Source organism: Pogoniulus pusillus, chromosome 6, assembly GCF_015220805.1.
Source record: "Pogoniulus pusillus isolate bPogPus1 chromosome 6, bPogPus1.pri, whole genome shotgun sequence".
Lineage (NCBI taxonomy): Eukaryota > Metazoa > Chordata > Aves > Piciformes > Lybiidae > Pogoniulus > Pogoniulus pusillus.
In genome coordinates, this window is record NC_087269.1 from 23,237,924 (window position 1) to 23,261,998 (window position 24,075).

The window sequence follows — 24,075 nt, forward strand, 5'->3', positions numbered from 1 at the left end:
GGTTAAGAACATACCCTACTCAGGAGAGTTTGCTCCACTTGCACACAACTGTGACATACAACATGACATAGCCTCTCACCACTGCATGGCTGCAAAACACTGCAGTTAGTTCAAAACTTAAGTATTTCCCAGTATGGCAAGACATGTTAAGTCAAGGCTGGCTGTTATAGGACTGTGCCCAGAAAACTATGTGACTGAAGTACAGGTGAGAGTCAATACTCTGCCTCTCAGCCACATGAATGGATCAAGGCAGTAAAATAGACACACACCCATGGGGGCCTGAGTTAGAAGTACAACACAGAAGATCTAGGATGCATTAGACACAACCCAAAATGGAAATTGAAAGCGCTAAGTGAATACTTATGAGCAGTAGCCTTCTCACTCACAGCAACTCCCTGAATCTAAGTGCTTGACTAGCAAAGGCCTTGGCATCCATGCAACAGTTTTGCAGAAATTGATATTGTCTCTGTAAGAGGAAAGATCATATAGTTCATTGTGCCAGTGTAAAACCCTGAGCGTAACTTCTAGCCAGTGACGCACACTTATCATCCACAGCAGACTGGGATCCTAACAGCTGCAAAAAGAGGACATCCCAGAAGCATTGCCAGTCATTGAGAGCACATGAGGAAACTAGAGATTGATGCTGCCAGGCATTTAGAGAACATGAGGAAATCAGAGACTAATGCTGAAATAATGCCTGCTCTTGCATAGAGCCACAAGCCTAAATTCCCTTTACAAGGGCAACTTTGGTGGCTACTGTCATGCAGACTCATTAGGAGTGACAGCAATGTCCAGTTGTTCAGTGTGGACCTACAAGAGTCAGGACATGTACTTTAGAACATGTCCTTCAGAAATTCAGTGATGCTAAGAAACTCAGTGTCTCAGATAAAGTTTTAAGATTTCCTACTACATTTACTTGAGAGCAGCACTACATCTCCAGAAAAATAAGAAAACTTATATTGCACATACAGAGACTATGCAGTGAATAGAAACAACAGAGTTAGCTGGAAGGAGTTTGGGTGAGAGGCTGAAATGGCTGTGAAGGGAAATCAAACTCCCCATAATTCAGGAAAGCTTCTTTTCTATATTATGTTGCCACAGAGAGTGACTTATTGCAATACATACAGGTTTGGTTACAGGCATTGGGACAAAAGCTAGATACTAGATACACACAAATTGCTACAGATTACAACTGTGAAAGGAAAAATCAAAATGCTGTGAAGTTTTGGCTAGTGTGAAGTTTTGACTTCCAAGAAGCCTGCATCAATTTACAGCAGACAATATTCATGTTACACAGATGTTCACACAAGTTTAAATTGCTTATTATTTGCTTTGTGGCAGAAGGAAGTAACTCCATAATTTCTGAAGAACAAATGAGCAAAGAAACACACTAGACACATTTTAGAAAGCAGAAGTATGCTATGGTATTACAAGAACATCTGTTTACGTTTAGGTGGAACTATTTCATCCTGCAGAGATGAAAAAGTGCACCACTGCTACTCTTCCCTATGACTACTTACATCTGCATTCTGAGATTTCCTTGCCAACTTGGCCAAAGATGAAAAGTATATCTTTGTGGAATCTGGCAAGGCAGAAACTAAATACACAGAAGAGCAATTTTTTTTTTTTTCTGATTTCAGGTTTACAGTCAAACTGCAGCATAAAACAAATGTTCCAACATCACAAAGATGCAATGCAACAAACTGAAGTAGAGATGAAGAACAAAATAATCTTCAAGTATTTTGTCCAATGCTAAGCACCACCTGACATTTTAGGATGATATGGATTAGAAGAGGAGATGTGGCAAAACTTCATAGAATTTCTACAAGAATAAGGTATTATTTTTTTCCTACAGTGGCAATGAAAGCACCACAGCATAACAAACTTAGCTTCTTGAAAGTCAGCCTCCAAAAAAACCCATAACTTGAAATACCTACATTATTTTTACTCTGCAGCTAAGTCTTCTTGACATGTCAGTTCAGAGTAAACCACAAATCAATCTATAATAGAGGAAAACACATACGCAGACCCATGGATGTTTGAGAGCTTGGTCAGCTGTTATGCGCTTTGCTGGGTTTATTGTCAGCATCTGGTTGATCAAATTCTTTGCTTCGGGAGTCACAGTGTCCCACTCAGGTGATGGGAACTGAAAGAGGAAGAAGGAACAGATGATGAATTGAAAATATCTACTAGAAGAGATTCTATTTCCTGCACAGCTGAATTCCAGCTTCTGCCCTTTTGATAGCAGGGCTAATGTATTTGCAAACTATCAATTTTTGTGAAGACCCACAATGAACAAAATCATACAGCATCCAGCAAATGAATGGTACTGGACAACAGGGCACACCTGTCCAAGTCCAGAAGCACAGGACAAAAAACTGACTTTAAAAGCCTCTTCAGAATCACTTAGACCACAGAATTTGTTTTATAGTCAAAAAAGTAAAGTCACTGATATTTTTAACTGAGTTCTGATCTGAAAAACAGAAGCACTGGCTTTTATCCCACCTTGCCCTTTCTCTGGCATGCTAAAAAGCTGTAACAGTATAACAGCATATGCAAAATCACACTTAGCTACAGCAAAAGCTCATGAAAGTGAAAACTGCTAACAGAGAACACCTCATCAGATATACTTTCCCTACAATAAAGCACAATATTCTGAAACAATACCAGTCACTTAGGAATAGCAACCCACCAGCAAGTTGTTAGCGAGCATGTACCATACCAGAAGTCATTACCTGGCAGGCAAGAGAGATGTAATAGTGCATAAGAATACAGAAGCATGGAAAGAAAAGAATTTCAAGTATTTCAGCTGATCATCCATAAGGGGTAACTGCTTTCTCCTATAACTCCAGTAATGATAAGATGAAAAATTTACATCATCATCCACATGCTTGCATGTGCTATTGAAGACAGCATGCTAAGATTAAATGCAGTATGTCTCACTCCTGTGAATCTACTATACAAATACAGGTGAACTTGAGAACACAAAGATAAATGTATTGCTGGGATAAAGTCTCCTGTCTTTAAACAGGGGGAAAGACTGATCTCTCCTGAGAACATTTCCTTAGAGAACTACATTATTAACAAAAAGATAAACCCATTGGTTTCCTCCTGTGTTTTGTGCTTTGCTCAGCTGGGCCATAAAAATGCATCCACCATATCTAATTTGCATATACTTTTTTTTCTACATTCTCAGGCATCAGCCCGGCATTATACAATTTGTTGTGCAAACACTGCAAGAGACTACTCAAAAATCATGATACTGAGCATTTAAGTCAGGACACCTCCCCCCCATCTAAATTCTGTAATACCTTGCAAAACCCCTACCCAAAGTCCATTTCACAGTTGCCACTTCATCTATGGTCAAGAGAGGACAACAAAACAGTCCTGTGCATATAGGCCCCTCAGTATTGCAGTAAGGACACCAAGGGCAAGTATGCTTTCTACTAGGCAAACTAGGAGAAGAATCTACTGGAACTTGCCCAAAACCAGGTAGATAGCAAACATCCAACACTTTACTCCTCATGACACAAATAAAGAGCTAGACATTTAAGTCCTGAGGTGCTTTGAAAATCCCCTTTGATACAATTAGCACAACACCACTTCAAATAAGAACAAGCAATGCAGAAATATGAGGGGCCGGAAGGCTAGAGAAGAACACAAGTCCATTTGAGGCTGTGAAGTACAAAGACATCACTTTCATTCAGGAAGCCACTGAGCCAGGACACAGGGTTAGGCAGATCTTTGTTCTTGCGAGTAACAGCTACTCTCATGATATCAGGCACAGAAGCTGGGAGGTAACGGCAATCCAGAAGAACCCTCATTTGTGTTTTTTTCTTTCAATGCAAACCACAAAGCAGCCTACAAAATGAGCTCCCCTACTTCCTCTTAATATTCATGCCCACAAGCTTTGCGCTATAATTTCCAGGAGTTCCTCCTTTCCTCCCAAGCCGCTCCTTAAATGGAAGTATTTATGTCAAACATCTGAGTTGTGGTACCTGAACCACATTTTACACCATCTTAACTCCCCAGTGCTAGCCTCCTTCCAATTCTCTACTTCAGGCACTATGTTTTACACCTCAGTTTTGCCAAGCTCTGAGAACTGTTTCATGAACTGCTTGGTTTTTTACCAGAGCTTCCAAGCCACCACACTGGTTCCCACCACAAAGCCACCTGCCATTCAGTCTTCTCACTGGGCTCCTTATTTTCCACAGCTTGAGAAAATTCCACTATGGCACTGAGGAGATCAGAGACCATAATTTAAGCTACTATTATACAGAATCCTTCTACGTACCTTTAATTAGACCCTGATAAAGACAACTCCTCCACTCATTCTTTCCTTTGCTCCATTGAAAGAGTGAGCATTGGCTGTGTCTGCAGCACTTTGTGGTAAATGCACTAGAAGACACCATTTCCACCATCTGTATTTGCAGCTCTTAATTTCCCTAATGACTAGTAACATTATGGTGTCCACCATGATGCTTTCCATATACCCTTTCAGCAACCCCAAACAGGACTGTATCCCAGGCAGTGAATACAATGAGGTGTGTAAACATGCCAAACATCACGTTGCACAGTAGCTTGGGGCCTGCTGCTTTACACCAAGTGAGATAGTGTCATGTTATGGATGGCTTCTACACCCATGCAGGTACTCAGCGAGAAAGTGCCCTTACGTCATAGGCTCCGGCTTTGATCTGCTGATACAGTTTGTGCTGATCTTCATCCCAAAAGGGAGGGTACCCCACTAGTAATATGTACAGAATCACTCCTGGGAGGGAGAGACACAGATACACTATGGTTAGGCTAACACGCCAATTATTCCTCCAGCCCCTTTTCCTTCCCTCCTGATGGTCCCCAGGGCAGTGATTGCTCTAGATCTTCATTTGACATCATATTTAGCCTTCCAAGACCAAAAAAGATACTACAAAAACTTTATCCTCTGCTGAACCACACCCTAGCAACTTTCCATTCAGTTCTTAACACCAGCTGCCAGGAACTGAAAGAAGATGCACAATATCCTTCAACCCTCTTCTGGCTATGATGGCTGGTGAGCTACAACTCCTAGTTTCTCTCAGGATAAAATGAAGCCACATCTTCTGGGGTTGCTGGGCAATAAAGGACTTTTTAAGAAGGACAATATTTTTAGATGCTTACTGCACATGTTCCTGGGATAAAAGTGACACTGATAAAGCTAGCACTCCTGGCCTGTGGAAAACTGTGTAGTCCATGTCAGGCAACATTGCTATCACATATCTTTAAACTTACTGGTCCCAGATACACTTACACTTCATTCTTCCCCTTTGTTAAAAAACGCTCTCTTGAGCATTTAATCTTCTACACAGCGTAATACGAAACTGCTAGAGTTATCTAAAAATACCGACTTGGAAAAGCATAGACAGGTCCTATCTCTTGAGTCTCAAGCATCTGATACCCAGTCTGAGGAAGTGATTAGGAACTAGAATCAAATGAGTTCAAGCTCCAATATTCACGCCATCTACACAGAGTGCTTATCCTTAAGTGTGCCTTCATCTCTCCACCCAATAATGAGGAGCACTGCACACCCTCCTGGAAACAAGTTATAAGAAATTGCTCTTCTACACGAAATGCTGTTCTTTAAGTGTAAAACATTTTGACAGAATCTTACCACACGCCCATATATCCACTGGTTTTCCATAAGGATCTTTTCTTAAGACTTCAGGGGAGAGGTAACCTGGAGTGCCAGCAAACCCTGCCAGGAAACGTATGACATGAAGTACTCACAGTACCCAAGTAGAAGACATCTTGCCACCTCACAAAATCTACTAGCTGTAACCAAGTTCCAAAACCTATTTTCCACCCTTCATCTTGCATTTGCTAGAGCTACCTCTTGGTAAACCACAAGAAAGAAAAAAAAAAAAAAAAAGACAGTCAGATGGGATCAAGCGTCTGTATTGCAGAAAAAAAACAGGAAAGAAACAGGGACAGTGTCAACCAGATGGACACAAACTCATATGCCAGGCCTCTGTCACTGTTACATGTGATGTCTTGGAGTTTGAAAACACAAGACACAGATGCACCATATCTGGTTGTCAATGATATTGGCAGACCAGGAGAAGTAGCTGTCTCTCCAGAATTTCCACAGCACTGCAGAGTCTCAGAGCTGATGTTTAGCCTGAGGTCTAATTTCTAATTATTTTTTAGCTAAACAAAGATAAGGACAGATCCAAATATGCCTGAGAAAGGCCTCGTCAAGTCCCTGTAAAAAAACCAAACAAAATTCCAGATGTCTACACTCGTGCAGTAAGAAAATTCAGATCAGAGTCTGAACTGTGCAGCTGCATTTGTCTGATGCTAGCATCTACTGTAAATTCAGAAGAAAACCAGAGTAATACACTGTAATTTTTTTCTGTCTTATCTTATTACTTCCTCTACTGCACATAGGATCACGCCCAAGGACCTAGAGGCTGAGATGTTTGAAAAGGAAGCAGCAATACCAAATACATCCAACTGTGTTGGAAGAACTGATAAAAAGTGCTCTGGGGAGGAGCAACTCAACCAATCACCAAGAAAAGAGGGGGAGCAAAAAGTGGGACAGCTCAAACACTCTTACCAAACCAGGCCTGCTGCTCTCCCTGGACTTCTATAGCCAGTCCGAAGTCAGCCAGTTTGACAGCAGCACCCTTACATTTACTTGCCAGTAGTAAATTCTCAGGCTGGGGAGAAGAAAGAAAAAAGGGAGTAAGAATGAAAGACTTACACCCTCATTAAAGCCTCCAACTGCAGTACATTATTAAATCAATTCAATCTGCTGACTGAATTTAGCAGTTGTGTACTCAGGCTGTTCAGGTGAGGACAGAGCAACAGCAGCAAATGGCCTTGATCTAGAATAGCAGAAAATCCTGAAGTCTAAAACAAATATGCCACAGCCTCTCCCAACCCAGCCCACATGTAATATGCTGACACCAGAGGGCACCGGCAGTACAGTTCTTGCAGCACAGAACCCAAAATTTGTTTCTGTCATCCCTGCAGAGAGTAATTGATGGGGAAGGGAAGGAAGGGGAAAGATGCAGTAGATACAATCCGCAGTGATGTTTCTCCCCGTGAACATTACGCAGTCCCCAAGGCACTGGAAAAGTAAATGTAATGCTATTAAGGACTGCCAAATACTGCACTGTAATGTGGGAAGGCATCATCTGGATAGGCTGTAGCTTTCATCCCTTACAGACAAAGCCTCAGCCTGGCATAAGCAGCACAGCAGTGAGCATTCACGTAAGTTGTTTTTTCACGCTACATATTCACAGCAGTGTAAAATATGCTGTCTTGCTACTGCTGCATCACGTATTTGACCAGCAGCCACACACCAGGAAAGAAGACAGACTTCTGTCCTTCACATGAATCTCACTTGAATCATACTTCTGTTGCATTCCAGCAGAGGACTTCAGCAGAACATTTAATACAACTCCAAAAATTAGACTGATAGTCAGCAGCTTCTGAAGCAACAGACCAGCTAGTAACATGGGACCCTTCTAAAGTTGTTAATGTGGTGACTATTTCAAATCTGCAGGAAACCCAACTTGCAGACAGGCAAAACAAATGTGATTTTTTGTCCTACCCACTTCTGATAATGTTTGCAATTCATACCCATCTGATTTTTTTAACTCAGCAGGATGGAAGCCTGGAAATTCAGAAATAGTGTCTTGTCTCAGTTTCACAAATCTGATGGGTCTTTTTTGCAGCTTCCTCCAGTTTCATTACATGACAGCCTCTGTCCCTCTTCTGCCTGATGGGAACATGATGCTTTGCTCTTTCACCTGGCTTTAAAGTACTGGAGCCTTGCTTCTGCTTTAAAGGAAAGAAGAGTTTTGCCCATCACATTGCTTGCCATTAGCACATGAAAGAAAGACGTATTGTTTCTCAGTACCTTTGAATGACAATGCCTTTTCACTTATGAGAAGTGGAAAAGACTGTGTTAATCTAGTTACAGTGATGAAAATTAACCACTGTAAGCACGACCCTAAAACAAAAGGCCAATCAAGTATTTTGAAACTCTGTCCCTACTTCAGCTCATATCTATGCTTGTCTTGACTAAGAAACAGTGAAATTTAAGTCAGGCTTGTGATAGCTAAGCAGTATTCACTTCTAAAATGTAGGTAAAAACATCTTAAGGCTTATCCATGTGCATGTTTGCCAACATAAGGCTTCTCTCAGGTTTCACATGTGTTTTGGTAAGGCTGTGAATGCATTCCCTAATTTCTTATGGTCCCTATAGGCAGCTCTTTAAAAGTATGTCAGCCAAAAGACAGGCTTATGAGAGGGAGGTGCCAACAAGAAAACTTCACTTGAAGTAAGCTCTGTAATTATTACACACTGATCCTGAAGGCCAAGCTTTTGGCAAGCAGCTAAATACAAAATAAAGAGCACGGGATCTTTCATTGCTAAAAGGAATGGCTAGTCCACAAGCCTGCATAGTTTCAGTGAATCAGAGACAGCAACAGAAGAAATGTCAACTACAGTAAGGAGTCTCTAGCAACTGCTATGTTTTAAATTTATCAGTTCATGTTTTACACACCTACAGAACTTAGGAGTAAAATAGATTATATCTAAACACAGGGTGCAAAGGAAAATTCAAACAATCCTGTATTGGAAAACACTACCAATTTTCATAAAGGGCGTAATTTGGGACAGTAATGCTGCTTAGAGCTGCTTTCTCAAGAGTAGGTATCAGCTCTGATTCAGAGCAGTCATTCTGTAGTAGATCACTTTCAACTTTTCACAGTGCTCTAAATCAAAAGGCCAAAAGCATTGTATGGCCATTTGCCAGAAATGCTAAGGGTTAACAACAGTCCATTAGATCAAGATACCAGGAAAATACTGCCATCAAGCTTGTAACATGTTTTTGCCTTGCCCTCTGAAAAATATTTTTACGCTTTTCCCCTTATGCATTGTGTAGGAAACCAAAGCCAACACTAATGCAGGATGACATCTGCCACTAATTTAACTAGACCACTGGTGGCCATCACCATTCCCACTTTAGACAGAAAGGGCTGCAGGGCAGGCACACCTTCCCACACCAGCTCCCAGCACAGCTGGCATTGCATGGGACAGGAGTACAAGTAACTACGTTGCAGGGGCTCTCGGTCAACAAAACTCTTAAAATATAGCAAGTGGTTGACTCCCTCCATGATTAACTGGCCAGCAGTTTTGGGATTAGTTTAAAAGCACAAGCACTTCTACTGATGGGAGAAGAAAGAAATTGCACAAAAATTCTTGTTGTGCATCTCTGCCTTAGCCCAATGGCATGTGTTTGGCAACAGCGTAGAAAGAAAAATATACACGCAGACAAACTCATCCTGGCAGATTGAACAGACATTGCCCCAGGTTGTTAGAGATCCCTTCAACGGCAGACTAAAGTGTCCTTCATTATAACGAATACTACCTGCTGCGCTCCAAGGTTCACAATTACTTTATCCTGGAGCTGCTTCAGAGAGGCTGGGAGATGACAAGTTTCATGAAGACTGAAAAGTTCCTTGGGAGTTCATTACACCCTCTAGAAAACTCTGAGGGAGTGAATTGGTGCTTTAGGAACACTGAGCCCAGTTCCAGTTAAGAAAAAAAAACAAAAAACAAAACCCAAACCCCAACTCTGCCAGATATAAGAGGTATTTCTGCCTTGCTCTTCCAATGATTCCCTGACTGCTTTCCTCAGCCTCCGTGGCACGGAGGAAATATTACCTTTAAGTCCCTGTGCACGATATCATGCTGGTGAATGTGATTCACACTCTCCAGTATCTGATGAATACAGTGGCTGCAAGATAAAGGGATAGACACACAGAGTTACATACACGCACACACATATTGGCATCTCATTTCCTTCCAGAGCTATTTCCCCAACTTTTATGTTTGTACTAGGAAGAGTTCAAGACTCCAGGCTGAATCCATTGATCATGCCCATTCAATGCTGCAGCTCAGTACTGTCACAACTGGACACCCTCAGCCCCCTCAAGCTACAGGGCGCTAAACATCCTTACCTAGAGCAGAACCACAAAGCCTTTCTCCTACCCACCAACACCTCTTTCTTTCCTCCCCATCACAATAAGTTCACTTGCTTCAGCCAATAGTGCCTACTCCACACAGGAGGATCGAGGCTCCTGAATACCTGCAAATGGCAGCTGAGACTGAGTAACAAAAACCAGTTGCTGCAGGAAACATTCAGCTGGGCTAGTCCCCAGCAAAGAATAAACTTGTAGAGAGGAGCAGCCTCCTCCAGCAAATTCAGGATGATGACTCCTGGGTGCCTGCCAGTTTGCAAGGCTTTCAGAGGAGCATCTCAAACACTTCACATACACAATGTGCACACACACACACACACACACTTGCTGGGTGCCTTTTAAGTACAGATCCCACTTAAGGGTTCAGCAATGTGAAAGCAGAATGATTCCCTGTTAAGCACAGGGTGCTGCACTCCCCTAGCTCATAGAAAACTGTGCCTCTGTCGCTTTCACTGCTGTAACCACAGGGGCAAAAGCAAGACGTTATTTACACCTGTTGCATAAAGGACAGCACAACACACCCATGGATAGGATTTTTGGTCAAAAACATCTCTTCTGCTAAACATTCAATCATCTTCCAAGGGTGAACGTGGAAGGGAGTAGGGATTTTGACAGCTACGGCTGGGCAGTAAGCACCCAGATGTGAACACTCAGATGTGAGCAACTCAGAGCTCTGTATCCTCGCTGCATAATCAGTCAGACCACTGACCAAATTCTACAAACCTCAGGGGAGCAAATTTTAAATTAGCAAAAAATTTGAGTGAAGGGAAACGGGCTAGTGGAAAAGATAGGAAAAGGGTGAGGGAAGGATGAGGAGAGGAGGTCCAGCACTGTATATTTTCTACCCCCACCCCTTCAGAGCTGGCAGTACAATCCTTAGAGTCAGAATCCATTAATATCTCTCTGCTCCCAAAACAAAAATGTATAATTAGAACAGAGTTGAGTCTGAGCATGAGAGATTTTCTAGCCAAAAATGGAAAAAGTGTGAGGTGTCCCAGGCGAGCCAAGTGCAGAGAGTTGGCACAGACCTCACTCCCTTGGCTCTCCCAGCCTGCTCTGGAATTCAGCTTTGCAAGGAGAGAGAAAGGGAGGAGTTTCACTCTGTCATGATGTGGGCACTGTGGCTGATGGTCAGAGGGCCAGGCACCCTGAGGAAGGCTCACAAAGCCACAGACAGTTCTTCTTTACCCCTAAACTTGCTGTAATTTTCTCCTGAGCAGTGTTGGTCACTGCCAGCTCTTGACCATTTCTGGAAACAGGCACTGCCAAGAGGAACATGGGGAAGGATGATGATTGATAGTCTCAAAACTTCCCAACTTCAAGGCAGTACAGCTTGAGCAGCTGTGGATCTATGTGAGATGCTGTGCCTACAGCATCCATACATTCCACTGAAGCAATTTTCAGGGCTCTCAGACCTGTCTGTCAGGAGCTCCATCAGAGATGATGAGCCCCCTGGCCTTCCCCATCAGCAGACAGCTCATGGAACAGCACATAGTGCAATGCCTCATTTGAAGGCATTGTGCAATGGCCAGTAGACAGAGGCTTATGAGCACACCAAAGGTAAATCAAGTAAGAGCCCACAAGATCCACAACAGTACCTACACTACACACCAGTTCATGTTCTTTTCTTCCTTCCAATCACTATGATCTCTCTCTCAGTACTGCACCGACAAGACACACCCTGCAGCAGCACCTGCTAACTCCTCTTATCACTCTCCTCTCAAGGTTCCCCTAATTCTTGCTAGAGAAAGGGCTGGGATGGAGTAAGAACATGGGTGCAAAACAGGCAAAGCTGAAATGTCACCATCAGACTGCTCCCAGACCTTGGTAAAGCAGAACAGGAGCTACCTAATCCCAGCTCTGATTCCAAATGCTACATATCCAGCAGATGGATGGGTCAGAGAACACTACTGCTGCACAAAACACCCACCCTGCATAGGAAAGGGACTAGCACAGGCCATTTCAGTAAGTTCATGCATGGGAGAGAGAAGATACACTCAGAAAACAAAACAAAAAAAACCCCAAAGCCCACCACTAACACACACACACACAAAAAATCAAACAACTAAATATTTTAAATATTAAAATATAAATGTTGCTCTAACCTATTGCGCCTTTTCTTACTTTGTCAACCAGCACAGTCAGAGAAAGCTTAGACAGAAATACAGCCTCCAAAGCCCTCTCTCCCCCTGTCCTGTAAACACAGACAAATGTAAAGGGTCTGTCCAATAGCAATGGCTCATCACTGAAACCCATACTAGGGGACAGCAAAGGCCAAGCAGGCAACTCTTACAGCCACAGGACAGCTCTCCCTCATATTTGCCCACTAAGGTCATGTTGTTACCACACACCAGAAAGGTCACAGACAAAACTGCTAGCAACAGGTCTCCCAGCAAAGAGCACAACATCTGCAAGTGGCAGACAGCAGCTGTAGCCCAGTAAGTGACAATGGCTACAGCTGTGGTGAGTCAGCCTGACTGGTGACAATAGTTTATGCTAATAGCAGAAAGAGGAATCGTTTTTTGCAGACAGGGAGCAAGAGTGTCCGAACAAAGCCATGCACAGCACAGCAGTCAGGAAACTCGTCCCACTTGCCAACACACGTGGCACACAGACAGAAGGGTCTGGAAACAGTCTTACCTGGCATCTGCTTCACTGTAGTATTCTCTGGCAACAATATCCTCAAAGAGCTCCCCACCAGTAACCCTGGAGTACAAAAGAATAAGGAGGGTTACAGAGTCCACACAAGCCTAGCTTAAGGTTTGGTGCAATGTATGTGGCCACCCATGTGTAGCCTTTCCCACAGCCTGTGTGCAGACCTGTGGCATAGGGGAGGCACAGCGGAGTTCCATCACCATGATACCGGCACTGGTACCTCTTGATTGACCCACTGAACTGCTGTTTCACAAGCAGTATATGAAACACTGTTGACACACTGGGCATGAATTGCCTGTGCACTGCAACAGACCTTAGTATATGTTAAGCTTCTGCTGAACACCTGTCCTATGTCCCTCTCCATGATACCTCAGAGACACAAGTTAAACAGTTCAACACAGGATAGCCAACCTTTGCCATCCCACAGTTACAACAGCTGCCACGAGTTCATTCCTTACCATACAGTCCATAGATTTTTGTCATAATAATGACAGGTCTCAAAAGAGAAAGGGAGAATTATATTAATGCAGGTGATCTTTATTCCACTTTTACTTAACTGTTCCTGTGTTTGCATCACTGGTGAAGCATCAAAGCCAAAGAAAAACACTTACAGATCAAAGACAAGGTAATGGAAACCTTCTTCTGAAATACTGTCATGGAGCCGCACTGCAAAAACATAATCAAGAAATGGAGATTTACAGAGCATGTAGCAAATACGACACTTCACAAATCAAACCAATGCACAGTCAGGTTCTTCCTCTACCAGGTCAGTCTATTAACTGCCCGTGCTCTTCACTTCGTGTGCTCATTTAGTGACCTGTTTTCTTCCTTTATCTCAAAGGAACAGATGGGTGTCCTTCACATACATCCACTACTCCCTAGCATCAAAATGAACTCTAAATATCTTTGACCTCCTGTTCATTCTCCAACATTTCAGTACTGTCCTTGCACATCTGTCTACTCTATCTTTCATGCTCACATTCTGCTATCTCTTCCCACCCATTCTTATTTCCAAAACCAAATGATTTTCAGGATCTCCAAACACCCAACTCAAAGACTGACTTCTTCAAACTCCACTTGCATATCAGTTCCACTGATCTTCCTCCTGCCTTTCACCTGTAAAGGTCCATGAAGTTCTGTCTTTGTACTTCCTTTTCCTCACTTCAAGAACTCCAAGTCCTCACCTGAAATTCAGAATCAGTTCCTTGTCTCCATTTTTTCTGACCTGTTCATTACAATAGACATATCTGATCACATTCTCCTTCTCAAAATTTCAACTTTCTTCAGCTTCCATACTGTGCTAGTTTGAGCCTAGCTAGAATGTTTTGGTGAGAAGAACTAGATTACAGGCTGTGAAAGGAAAACAAGGGTGATGTCTACTTCCCTCATAGGCTTGCTGAGATGTATAAAAATAAGAATCAAAACATAGATAACACACTCAGTGCCTCTGCTGGGGAACTGGCTGAGCTGCATCTCTTTCTAAGCTCACCCTCTGTTTCTTTAATTAAACCACTTTGCTTCCTAGCCCCCTGGCCGAACCTCCATTCTTCCCTGGGACTAGGGTAAGGTTGAGAGGGGCAAGGGGAAGGTGAAGGGGCAGCTGAGAGCCCCTCCTGGGGACTCAGGTTTCTGGGAGAGGAGTTGTGTTTCTGTATTACCTTTTTACCTTGCATATTTCTGTATATACTGTAAATATCTGCTTGTATATTGTGCTAAGCTGTAAATAATAAGCTTCATTCAAATTCCACAGCTGGATGAGTCTAGTCTGGGTGATTTCCAAAAGTGTGTGTGTGGGGGTAACACCCAAACCATCACACTTATCTATCTTCCCATAGTTCTGCTATTGCCTAAATTAACCTTCATCTTTCCCCTTTCCTTATCCTCTTTAACCTGCAGGACTGGGACTGCCCTCATGATAGGCCACTATTCCCTGGTATTCTGAGGTTTCTGGAGCTCTGTCCTCCTTTCCCCACATGACACATGGGCAATAATTATTGTAGCTGTGCAGCTGGTACAGTGCCACTTCCTCCTATCAGAATAAAAAAATCTCCGTTTCTTTGATGTTTCCTAGATACCTAGGCACTGTTTCTAACCCAAACAGAAAAACTAAGCCCTTACTTCATATTGCTACCTACCCGCTACTTCTCTCTTTTCTCTCCTCATTAAAAACTTCACTATTTTCCTTGTCAATCAGAGTCACAAACTAGCAATCCTATTTGACTCAGTTCCTAAACCTTTTCACCCTGACTAGGATGGGGTGTCTTCTTCACATGATCATCTGCAGCTTTTCCCTATTGATTCACCCAGCTGAAGCAACCAGCTGAGACTAGACTGGGTCTCAGTCACTCATTGTGTAAATGAGTACTGACCAAGCACTACAGTTCTCATCCTGGTAAGAAAAATCTTATTCTTTTGCTCTGTCACTTTAATGGTACCTTTGACTTATTTCCTTGTGTTCCATTCTCATCCATATGAAATAAAGGTGACCTGTCTTGACTTTTCCCAACATCATGATTTTCCCTCTGCCAGTATCAAGAGGTCAGTTTGCACCTTTTACTGGGGCATGACATCAGTTACCAGCATCATCTTGGGAACATTTCAAACCAGCATTTGGCACATGCTCATAAGAAACAGCTCTTGCAAATATTCTCAATGCTCTCCTCTAATCTTCCTCGCAACTCTCATTTGCTAAGGCATACTTCCACATGCAAACACATACAGACTCAAAACTGAGTAGCACATACGAGCAGAGACTACTCCCAGTACCTTTCCTAAAAGGAGTTACTACTTTTCTTATTCTTTCTGTTTGTACTTTGCTATATCTTTCATGTCTTTATCCACAGGCATTCTAGGCTGGTTCCCTGACCAATTTCCTTTCCTTAGCATTTCCACTGCATCTAACTGCAGGGGTTTGGGAGGGGCACTCCAGCAGGCAAAATGCTGCAAACAAGCAAATACACTTAGAGTACCAGCACAGCAGGTGTTTCAGGTGCAACATGCTGTTCCTACAGAATGAAAACAGAGACACATCACCTTTATTAAGTATGTTCCTCAAATAATTTGCTGCAAAAAAAATCTTCCAGGTAAGCAGTTTTATTTGGCTTGTAGTAACTTCACTGCAATACAGCCTTGTGTTTTTACAAGAAAACTTGCCTCCTGAGCTCTTGGCAAAAACTAGCAGAGGTGGCATTGCAAAAATGCAAGAGAGAAGAAGGGCATTTCCTAGGAGAAAATATTTCCATTGAAGACTAGAAACAAGATGGAAAGTGGCTGAAATGGACACTTGGATTCTCCGTGCAGGTTTTCATTACAGTGCACAAGACTATTCAAGGTGAATGCAGGAGAAAGGCACATCAACAAAAGCTGAGACCCTGGACACAGGCAAAGTCTGTGAGGAGACCTTGTAAAGATGGACAAATGAAGAAACAAGCTGTATGTGCTAATAAGGCCATGTCTGACAATGCTTAGTGTGCACAAAATTGGCACTGTCCTTCTTCTGACACCTCTGCAGGCAACACCAGAGAGGAGAGTAGTGCAAATGAAATCCTGAGAAAGAGGCACAGCCATCAGCAGGCTGAAAGCAGTGACCATGAAAAAGGAACAGCAAACACAGATAAAAGTGAGAAAGTTGATGATAAACTCTGATGCAAAGATGCAGGCAGCAAATTACACCAGAAAGTAAAATCTTAATAAGCTGATCGGTGCCATTTCTTTGTCCTGAGGAAAGCAACTTTGTCAAACACATTATGAAAAGGGAAAGAAGTAGCAATTCAGCTGGCAGAGACTGGCAGAGGCAGTAGAAAGAGCCTTCAAGGACAGTAAAACACTATTTGCATCCTTAGGTGAGGAACCATGACAGGAGCACAGAAACAGTTAATAAATACTGACACTGTACATCACTCTAAGGCTGCACAGCAAAAGAAGGCCTTGGAGGCAGGACGCAGGTCATTAACTTAACAAGGGAGCTGCTTCCTCATGACCACCCAGAGCAATGCTGGAACAAAAAGTCTGTCCAGGATTTATTCTGCTGAGATAACAAAGCTCAGGGAGCAAGTAGAAGAGAAAAAGAAAATCCAGAAATCTACAGAAAATCTGTAGAAAAGCTGATGGTGGGCCTCACCAGCCTGCATAGGAATAATTAGCAACAGCTTGACCTACTAAGCTTAAAGTATGAAGGAGGGCAGTGATGAATGGAATAAAAAAAAACATTTAAGGAGGTCTAGATATACCAAAACTCCTGTGACTTTCAGTTCCAGCCCACAGCTACTTTTCATACCAACACCACCAGAGAGAAAGAAAAGCAATACCCCATAGCAGAATAGGAAGAACCCCCACTGCCCTTCCACTCTAAGGTTTTGATTACCTACCCTCCTGCAAAGCCACAAGAGCCTTCCAGCGAGGAGGACACTGCAGTATGCAGATGTGATAACCTTGATTCACAATGCTGATACACAAGTTAAAATGTTCTCCTTTCTAACACAGCGCCACCTAACACCTCCATTAATACCACAAGTTCAGTAACAACCAAATAGTTGAGCAGAGCCCACACAGGCTGCTCAGACCCGCAAACTTATTGACACAAGAGGGTGAAAAATGTAATCACATGTAGATTCTGAAAGGTAACAGGTTTCCAAAAAAATAACTATCCATTACAACAAAAATGGAAAAGGGAAAAGACCTCACCCAGTTAGGCTTTTTCTTCAAAAATATTACAGAACTTCTTCCCCCCCCCCAACAGGGGAGAAGAGATGCCTGTCTAGCGCAGCAGGCTAGACAAACTGACACATCACAAATAGAGTCTTACATCACAGCAACTAAAACATAGGGTCTTCCAAGGAAGACCAAACTGCAAAATAGTCCAGTACTTGCCAAGGAACCTGATATTACCCCATTCACCAGAAGATGAGATAGATTGTTTCTATTAAGTGATTCTGCCATGCAACAAGATCAGTTCTAACCATATTTGCTTCCTAGCCAAACACCCTTAACACAGGGACTCTTACAGATGTAGGAAACACCATGCACAGCCAGGGTCACCTGATGGTTCTTCCCATGTCAAAGGTGATGGATGGAAGAGCACTTAGTACAATGGTTAACAAGAACAGATGAGGAGATGGGAGAAACAAAACAGAAGCCAGTCAGACAACAAGGCACTAAATCGGTTACTGGATATGGCAAAAGACTTTATCCAAGGTTTTAGTCAGAGCACAGAAAAAGTCCCAACCATACAAATAACTGAGTTTTACAGATAATGTTACAAATAATAAGTTAAAGCCCACAGCACCATTAAGAAATGTCAGAACAAATGGTCTCAAAGGAGCACAATCATTTACAGACTGCTAGGTAAAAACATCTTCTGCAATAGTACCAGCTGCTCAGGCAGCAGAAGGTACGCATCATGACTTAGGTTATGTTCTCTAAAACCTTGTATCTTCAATACTGCCTGATGCAAGTCACAGAAATTATTGCCTGTTTTCTGTGAGTGTACCAGGTCTGAGGCCCTAATGGAATCCAGAGCATTTACAGTGAGCCTGATACCACAGTAAGTGGCTCAAGGGGGTGTACTGCAGTTACTGAACCTAGCAACAGCTGGGTACCAGGAGTTCAAGCACTTTCTAAGAACATCTATTGTGAATATTACTTTCCTCTGCCTGCTGTCTTCAGAGTATCACTGGAAATCTTGCTTCAAGAACAAAACTTCAAGCTGGTACTTCAAAGTGTTTGAAAATCCTACTGCATGTCCAGGTTTTATTTTAGAAAAAAATATCAATAAGCTATGATATTAGCTGCAGTAAATTGAGCATGTTAGTGAGAAACATCAATACAGTAACAGTCATGCCATGTGGTTTGCATTCCCTGCCTGAATAAAGCGACCATGTACAGGCCACTGCAGCTCTCTGATGCCCGAGTGTGACACAAAACTGAGCATAAGAATTTCCTTCAAAACAAACTATACCATCCTAACAACCAATGCAACCTGCTTCTGAGTCATGCGAAGACAAGCTCTGTGAATGCAAAATTTAGAGTAAATGATGAATAAATAAGAATGATTTTACAAATTTCACCCAAACCACAGGAACATAAGATGATGTTGAAAATCAACAGGCATCTCATTTTTAAAAGGTCACATATAAAGGGCAACTGATAATGGGATCAACAGATTATGCCTAGGGTAGATTGACCCACATCTTCCCCTCACCTTGCTGAGTGTGCTGATATTATTATCTATTTACTCTTATATCCAGAAGCATTTATGCTTGCCAGTTAAGCTCCAGATTGAACATTCCTGTATCCTATGTCCACAGCAAACAGTGGTGCAAGGCTGACTTGTAAGACAGGGTGGCTTCTGACAGCGTGCTGCAAGTCTGTCTCTGACAGCAAAGTAGTTACTGAAATCACAGCAAAAGATAAACACACAAGCAGGAGAAGAATGTCACAGGACAGTTACCAGTGTTTTCACTTAGCAACTACTGCTCTCATCTTAGAAAAAGGTAATAGGACCTGAAATATGCTTGCTCCTTCATAACCAATGGTCTTTGCTTGTCTTTGGGGACAGTGCTCAAGCTATAGGGCATGAGGACCTTGCCTGCTAAATCTAGATATTCCTAACTGTAAATCATTTGGATACTATGGGAACGTAAAGGACACTATTAGCCAACACACGTCACTTACTGTGATTATGTAATACTTGGGGCTCTTGGATTAAGTCGCCTGTGTTGCAGAATCTGCAGTAGAGCCAATAAGAGGCAACAGGGATTTCTTGTCTCCTGGATCATGGTAATTGCAATGCAGTAACTGCTTCACAGGGTCTTAGTAGTGCAAACTCAGAAGTGCTCAGGGATCTTCTGGACTGAACAATTCTATTTAAAGGTCAGTCACAGCTGCACCTCTCAGCAGTTTCCAAAAAGACATCAGATTTTTGCCTGTATCATGGAGAAAGGGATGAGATAAAGAATACTACAAAGGGTGCATTTCAAATGAGTGCAGGCCAGAAGAAGCAGAATAAAACTAGAGGCTAAAATGTGTCTGAAGGTCTCTTCCAAAGATGTTCTCCCAATGTGCCAGGAGATGCTGAAACTACAGATACAAATACACATCACACACATAGCCTGACAAACTACAAACTGAGCACTATCGTCTGTGGCAGAACAAGTGACAAGTGAACTGACACAGATGTCTACCACCCACTCTCCACTTCTCCAGCTGCTCACTAGTCTGGGCAGCCAAGATGGGAATTGTCCCACCACCTCCAAGCTTGGCTGTGTGCCAGAATGCTTCCTGCAACATTTGCATCACTCAGGATGCCTGTCTCATGAGGTGCCACCACAAACCTGTATCTGTCTGTATGCTGGGTCCTCAGCTCCCACTCCAGCTGTTTCTCTAATTACATTAAACATGCAGAATGCAGCTGCAGCTGCCCAGGCTGCTTCCAAAAGAACTCTCATTTTAATTAAAATTTGCTATTAAAAAGCACTAAATTGTGTAATGCAAATAATCCTCCAGAAATCATCTGTTCCAGCAGCTAATGACCAGCTTTGTTAGAGCAGTAACTAAGAGGAGCAGGACAGCTAGCTAACAGGACATAGTAGAAAACCGTACTCTTCTCCTGCTCCTCCTTCCGAAGCTGACACAGAGAGGCTACGGTATGCTGGATCTATACCAGGCTGATGTAAAATGCCCAAGCCTGCAGCATTTCACACCAACTGCACTTTTAAAGCTTTGGAAAGTAGAAGAGAAGGGGGGCTTGTTAACACTATGCTCCATTCAAGCAGAACCAAGCCACTGAAGGCTCTATGAAGAAAGACAAGGAACACACTTAAGGTTGTATGAAAAGACACACACCCCCCCAGAAATGAGTGGGTTCCTCATCCCCCCCACCATTGTTCTCACCATAACTTTTAACACTTCTGCCCTAAAAAATAGGATTAAAGCAGTGATCTTTCTGACATTAAGAAACTGGTCCTTCTGCAGAGGTAAAAAGCAAAAGTAAAACAAACTATTTAAAAAAAAAAAGCAGCCCAAAATACCAACATTTCAGTGTCAACTAAATAGTAGCTTCCTTTGATTTTGCAATGTCTGTATTGAAAACATGAAATTCGGCACATGATACATAAGATTTAGTATGCCCTACTTAAACATTACATGAGCCAAAAGCTCCCATTAGCAGGAATATTTCCTACTGTCCTGATAACAATGCAATCGCAACCATCCAGAACTGTTGTTAAGAATTTCTGATTATCCACATACCAGATAAGCCAGTGGTACGTTTGGTAACTGCTAGTATTATACACAGTATGTAATATATACAGCTATCTACATTATGTTATGTAATATGTACATTATCTATTCTTCTAAAAACTTCCAAAGTAATTACAAGTCATGCCAACTTTATTGGTACCTCAAAAACAAACAAACCAACCAACCACACCAGAAAAACAACACACATTAAATCCACTTCATCTGAATATATACAATAAAATTATGTTTGCTTCGCATTTCTGTCATCATGGACAAATGAGCCTTTGGTGTTGCAAAGCAGTGCTCCTGCCCATGCAGGCAGGTGTTCTGCCTGACATCCCCCAGCCCTGCTGCATTACCCTGATTTTCACAACTTCTTTCTTACATTTCCCAGTACAGTCATGAAAACTTGTCACACAGCAAACTGTTCAAAAGGCAGGCTGTTGCTTGCACCATTTTACCACATTGTACTCATCCCTCTCTTCCGTGCTGAGGCAGAGGGAATCCCAAGGGGGACTCGGTCCATTTCCTCAACATTATTCCAACAAGGATGTAAGAGCAAAGAAATAAATTAGGAGAATCCTCCTCCAACTTCTGCAGTACCTTTTGAGTAGAGTGCACTGAGTTTGGCCATCATCCCTCTGGGGACATCCCACTTTTAGGGAATGGCTTACATACAGATAAATCTTGCAACTGAACAGATGAATAATGGAATCTGAATACCTCTCTAGTACAGACCACAAAGAAATAAAGAATAAATATATGCTCTGACAAAGAAGCAAACACAGTTGTTACTGCATTTCCAAATTAAGACGGACTATGGAGAAATGTTTTGTTGGGGTTTTTTTGTTTGTTTGTTTTTTAAATGGCATGGAAAAACTACAGGAAGAGAAAACAAAATGATGGAAACAAGCAATAGGCAGTGAATGTGGTCAGGCATTGGAATGGGCTGTCCTGGGAGGTAGTTGAATCACCAACCCTGGATGTGTTTAAAGATTGTTTGGATGCGGTGCTTGGGGACATGGTTTAGGGTCAACCTTGTAGAGCAGGGTTATTGGTTGGACTTGGTGTTCCTGAAGGTCTTTTCCAATTTGAATGTTGCTGTGTTTCTGTGAAGGGGAGAAAAGTGAGGGCCTGCTCTCAAAATGAGAGAAACTTAAGTTGTGGCTGATGCCACTAAGAAAACAAATCCAGTATTAGGTTTGCATCCTGCTTCCCTACTAGGTTAAGTATAAACCTGTGAGATGGTCCAGCTAGGCTGCATGCAGCAAGACAGTACCCTTAGTCCTTACAGCAATTCACACCTTGACTGTAGCCATCATTTAAGGGCACACAAACTGGAAGCCATTTTCTGTGCATATCCATAAAAACCATTCCCAAGGACAGATCACTTGTCAAAGAAAATAAAACTAAACTGAGTCAAAAGAAATAATTCTAATTCACAGGAGACATTTATACCATTTTCCCCCACTTTAAGTAAGAATGTGAGCAAATTTCGGTTTATGCCAAGAGAAGCCAATAGATAGAAGTTTAAATAAAAATAATTCAGGTGCAAGTATATTTGGGAGAAAAAGTCAGAAGTAAGAAAAAAACCTGAAAAGGCAATAATTCTGATAGATGCTGAGAGCAGCATTTCAGTACTGCTATAAATTCCCTCAAAGAAATTAACTGAAGCAGTTCAGCAAATGATGTGGAGGCAAAAAATCAAAGCCAGCATTTGGCTCTGACTCTTGGGCTGCTACCAGCCATTCTTAAAATAGGTATTTTTATTATTACAGACCTAAGTGCATGCAGTTCTTCACAGAAAAAGCTGCCATGAGCTGGGACACAATAACCAACCAATTTGAACTATGAACAAAAGATATTCAAGAACTACATTTGTACAGTTAAAAATATCTAAAGAAAGAGCACTGCTCATCTGGTGACTGATCCAAAGAGGAGATACATATTTAGACTAGTGTAACAAAGTAAATTTAGAAGAAGGGCAATACCTAAGAGAATGGCAGACAAAATTCATGCATGGAGCAGGCTTCATGATACACTGAACAAGTCATAACCCTACTCTTGTAGGGTTATGCTTATTGAAACCTGCTTCTTTCTTACAAAGCAAGGACCAAGGGAGAAGAGAGCCATACTATGCTCTTCTACATGTTCTCAAATACATCCATGTTAAATGCCCATAAACAAATTGATAGATAATGGAATCACTGCAAGAAGTAGAACCCTTCACAGAGCTGTGATTCTTGCCAACTTTCACAGGCATTTTATCAGCCTAAAGATAGTAAGGCTTTAATGATGTTGCTTTCCACCATTGACTAACACTCCCATATCCTCAGAAATGGGTGCATCTTATTTTGCCTTTAAAAACCAGGGTGAAGGAAACAGATTGATCCCAGGAATTCTATGACTTTTGGTAAGCACGGCTGGCAAATGGTTTCTCTGGATGAGAAAGCAAAATGCTTTAAGTTATCACCAGGAATTTTTAAAAAACCAACAAAACCAAAACAACCAAAAAACCAACACAACAAATAAAAGATACACCCAAAAAAACCACAAAACAAACCAACACCACACCCAACAAAACCACAAGTTGAAAGTTAGGGAAATAGGTTGTTCCTAAACTGAACTGAAGTCTGAGGTTATGTGCTAGTTTGAATCTAGCTAGAATGTTTTGGTGAGAAGAACAACATTACAGGCTGTGAGAGGGAAACAATGGTGATGTCTACTTCCCTCATAGGCTTGCTGAGAGGTATAAGAGCAAGAATCCAAACAGATCGGCTAGTCGTTCTCTGTCTGGGCTGCAGGCTGCATTTTTCTCTCTCTAACCTAACCTGATTAATCCACCTGCTTCCTAACAACCCTGGCTGATCCTCCATTCTTCCTTGGGCACAAGGCAACATAAAGGGTGAGATAGAGAGGGGTGGGAGAAGGTGGAAGGGAGGTTGGGAACCCCTCCTGGGGACTCAGGTTTCTGGGAGGGGAGTTGTGTTTCTGTATTACTTTTTAACGTGTATATTTCTGTATATAGCTGTATGTATTGTAAATATCTGCTTGTATATTGTGCTAAGCTGTACATATAAAAGCTTCATTCAATTTCCAGAGCCGGATGAGTCTAGCCTGGATGATTTCTAAAGCATGGGGTGGGGGGGGGGCA

At 42.2% G+C, this 24,075-nt stretch overlaps 1 protein-coding gene across 15 annotated transcripts in view; it reads right to left on the reverse strand.

Annotated features, from left to right (window-relative positions):
- CAMK2G (calcium/calmodulin dependent protein kinase II gamma) overlaps positions 1–24,075 on the reverse strand; it is a 136,472-nt gene that overhangs the window by 46,568 nt on the left and 65,829 nt on the right. For all 15 annotated transcript variants that reach the window (XM_064144942.1, XM_064144940.1, XM_064144945.1 and 12 more), the window contains exons 4-10: positions 13,295–13,349; positions 12,669–12,734; positions 9,712–9,784; positions 6,590–6,692; positions 5,645–5,728; positions 4,674–4,768; positions 2,024–2,146 (exon numbers count right to left, since the gene is read on the reverse strand). In XM_064144942.1, the coding sequence (XP_064001012.1) occupies positions 2,024–2,146; positions 4,674–4,768; positions 5,645–5,728; positions 6,590–6,692; positions 9,712–9,784; positions 12,669–12,734; positions 13,295–13,349 (599 nt within the window). The remainder of the gene's footprint in view (positions 1–2,023; positions 2,147–4,673; positions 4,769–5,644; positions 5,729–6,589; positions 6,693–9,711; positions 9,785–12,668; positions 12,735–13,294; positions 13,350–24,075) is intronic.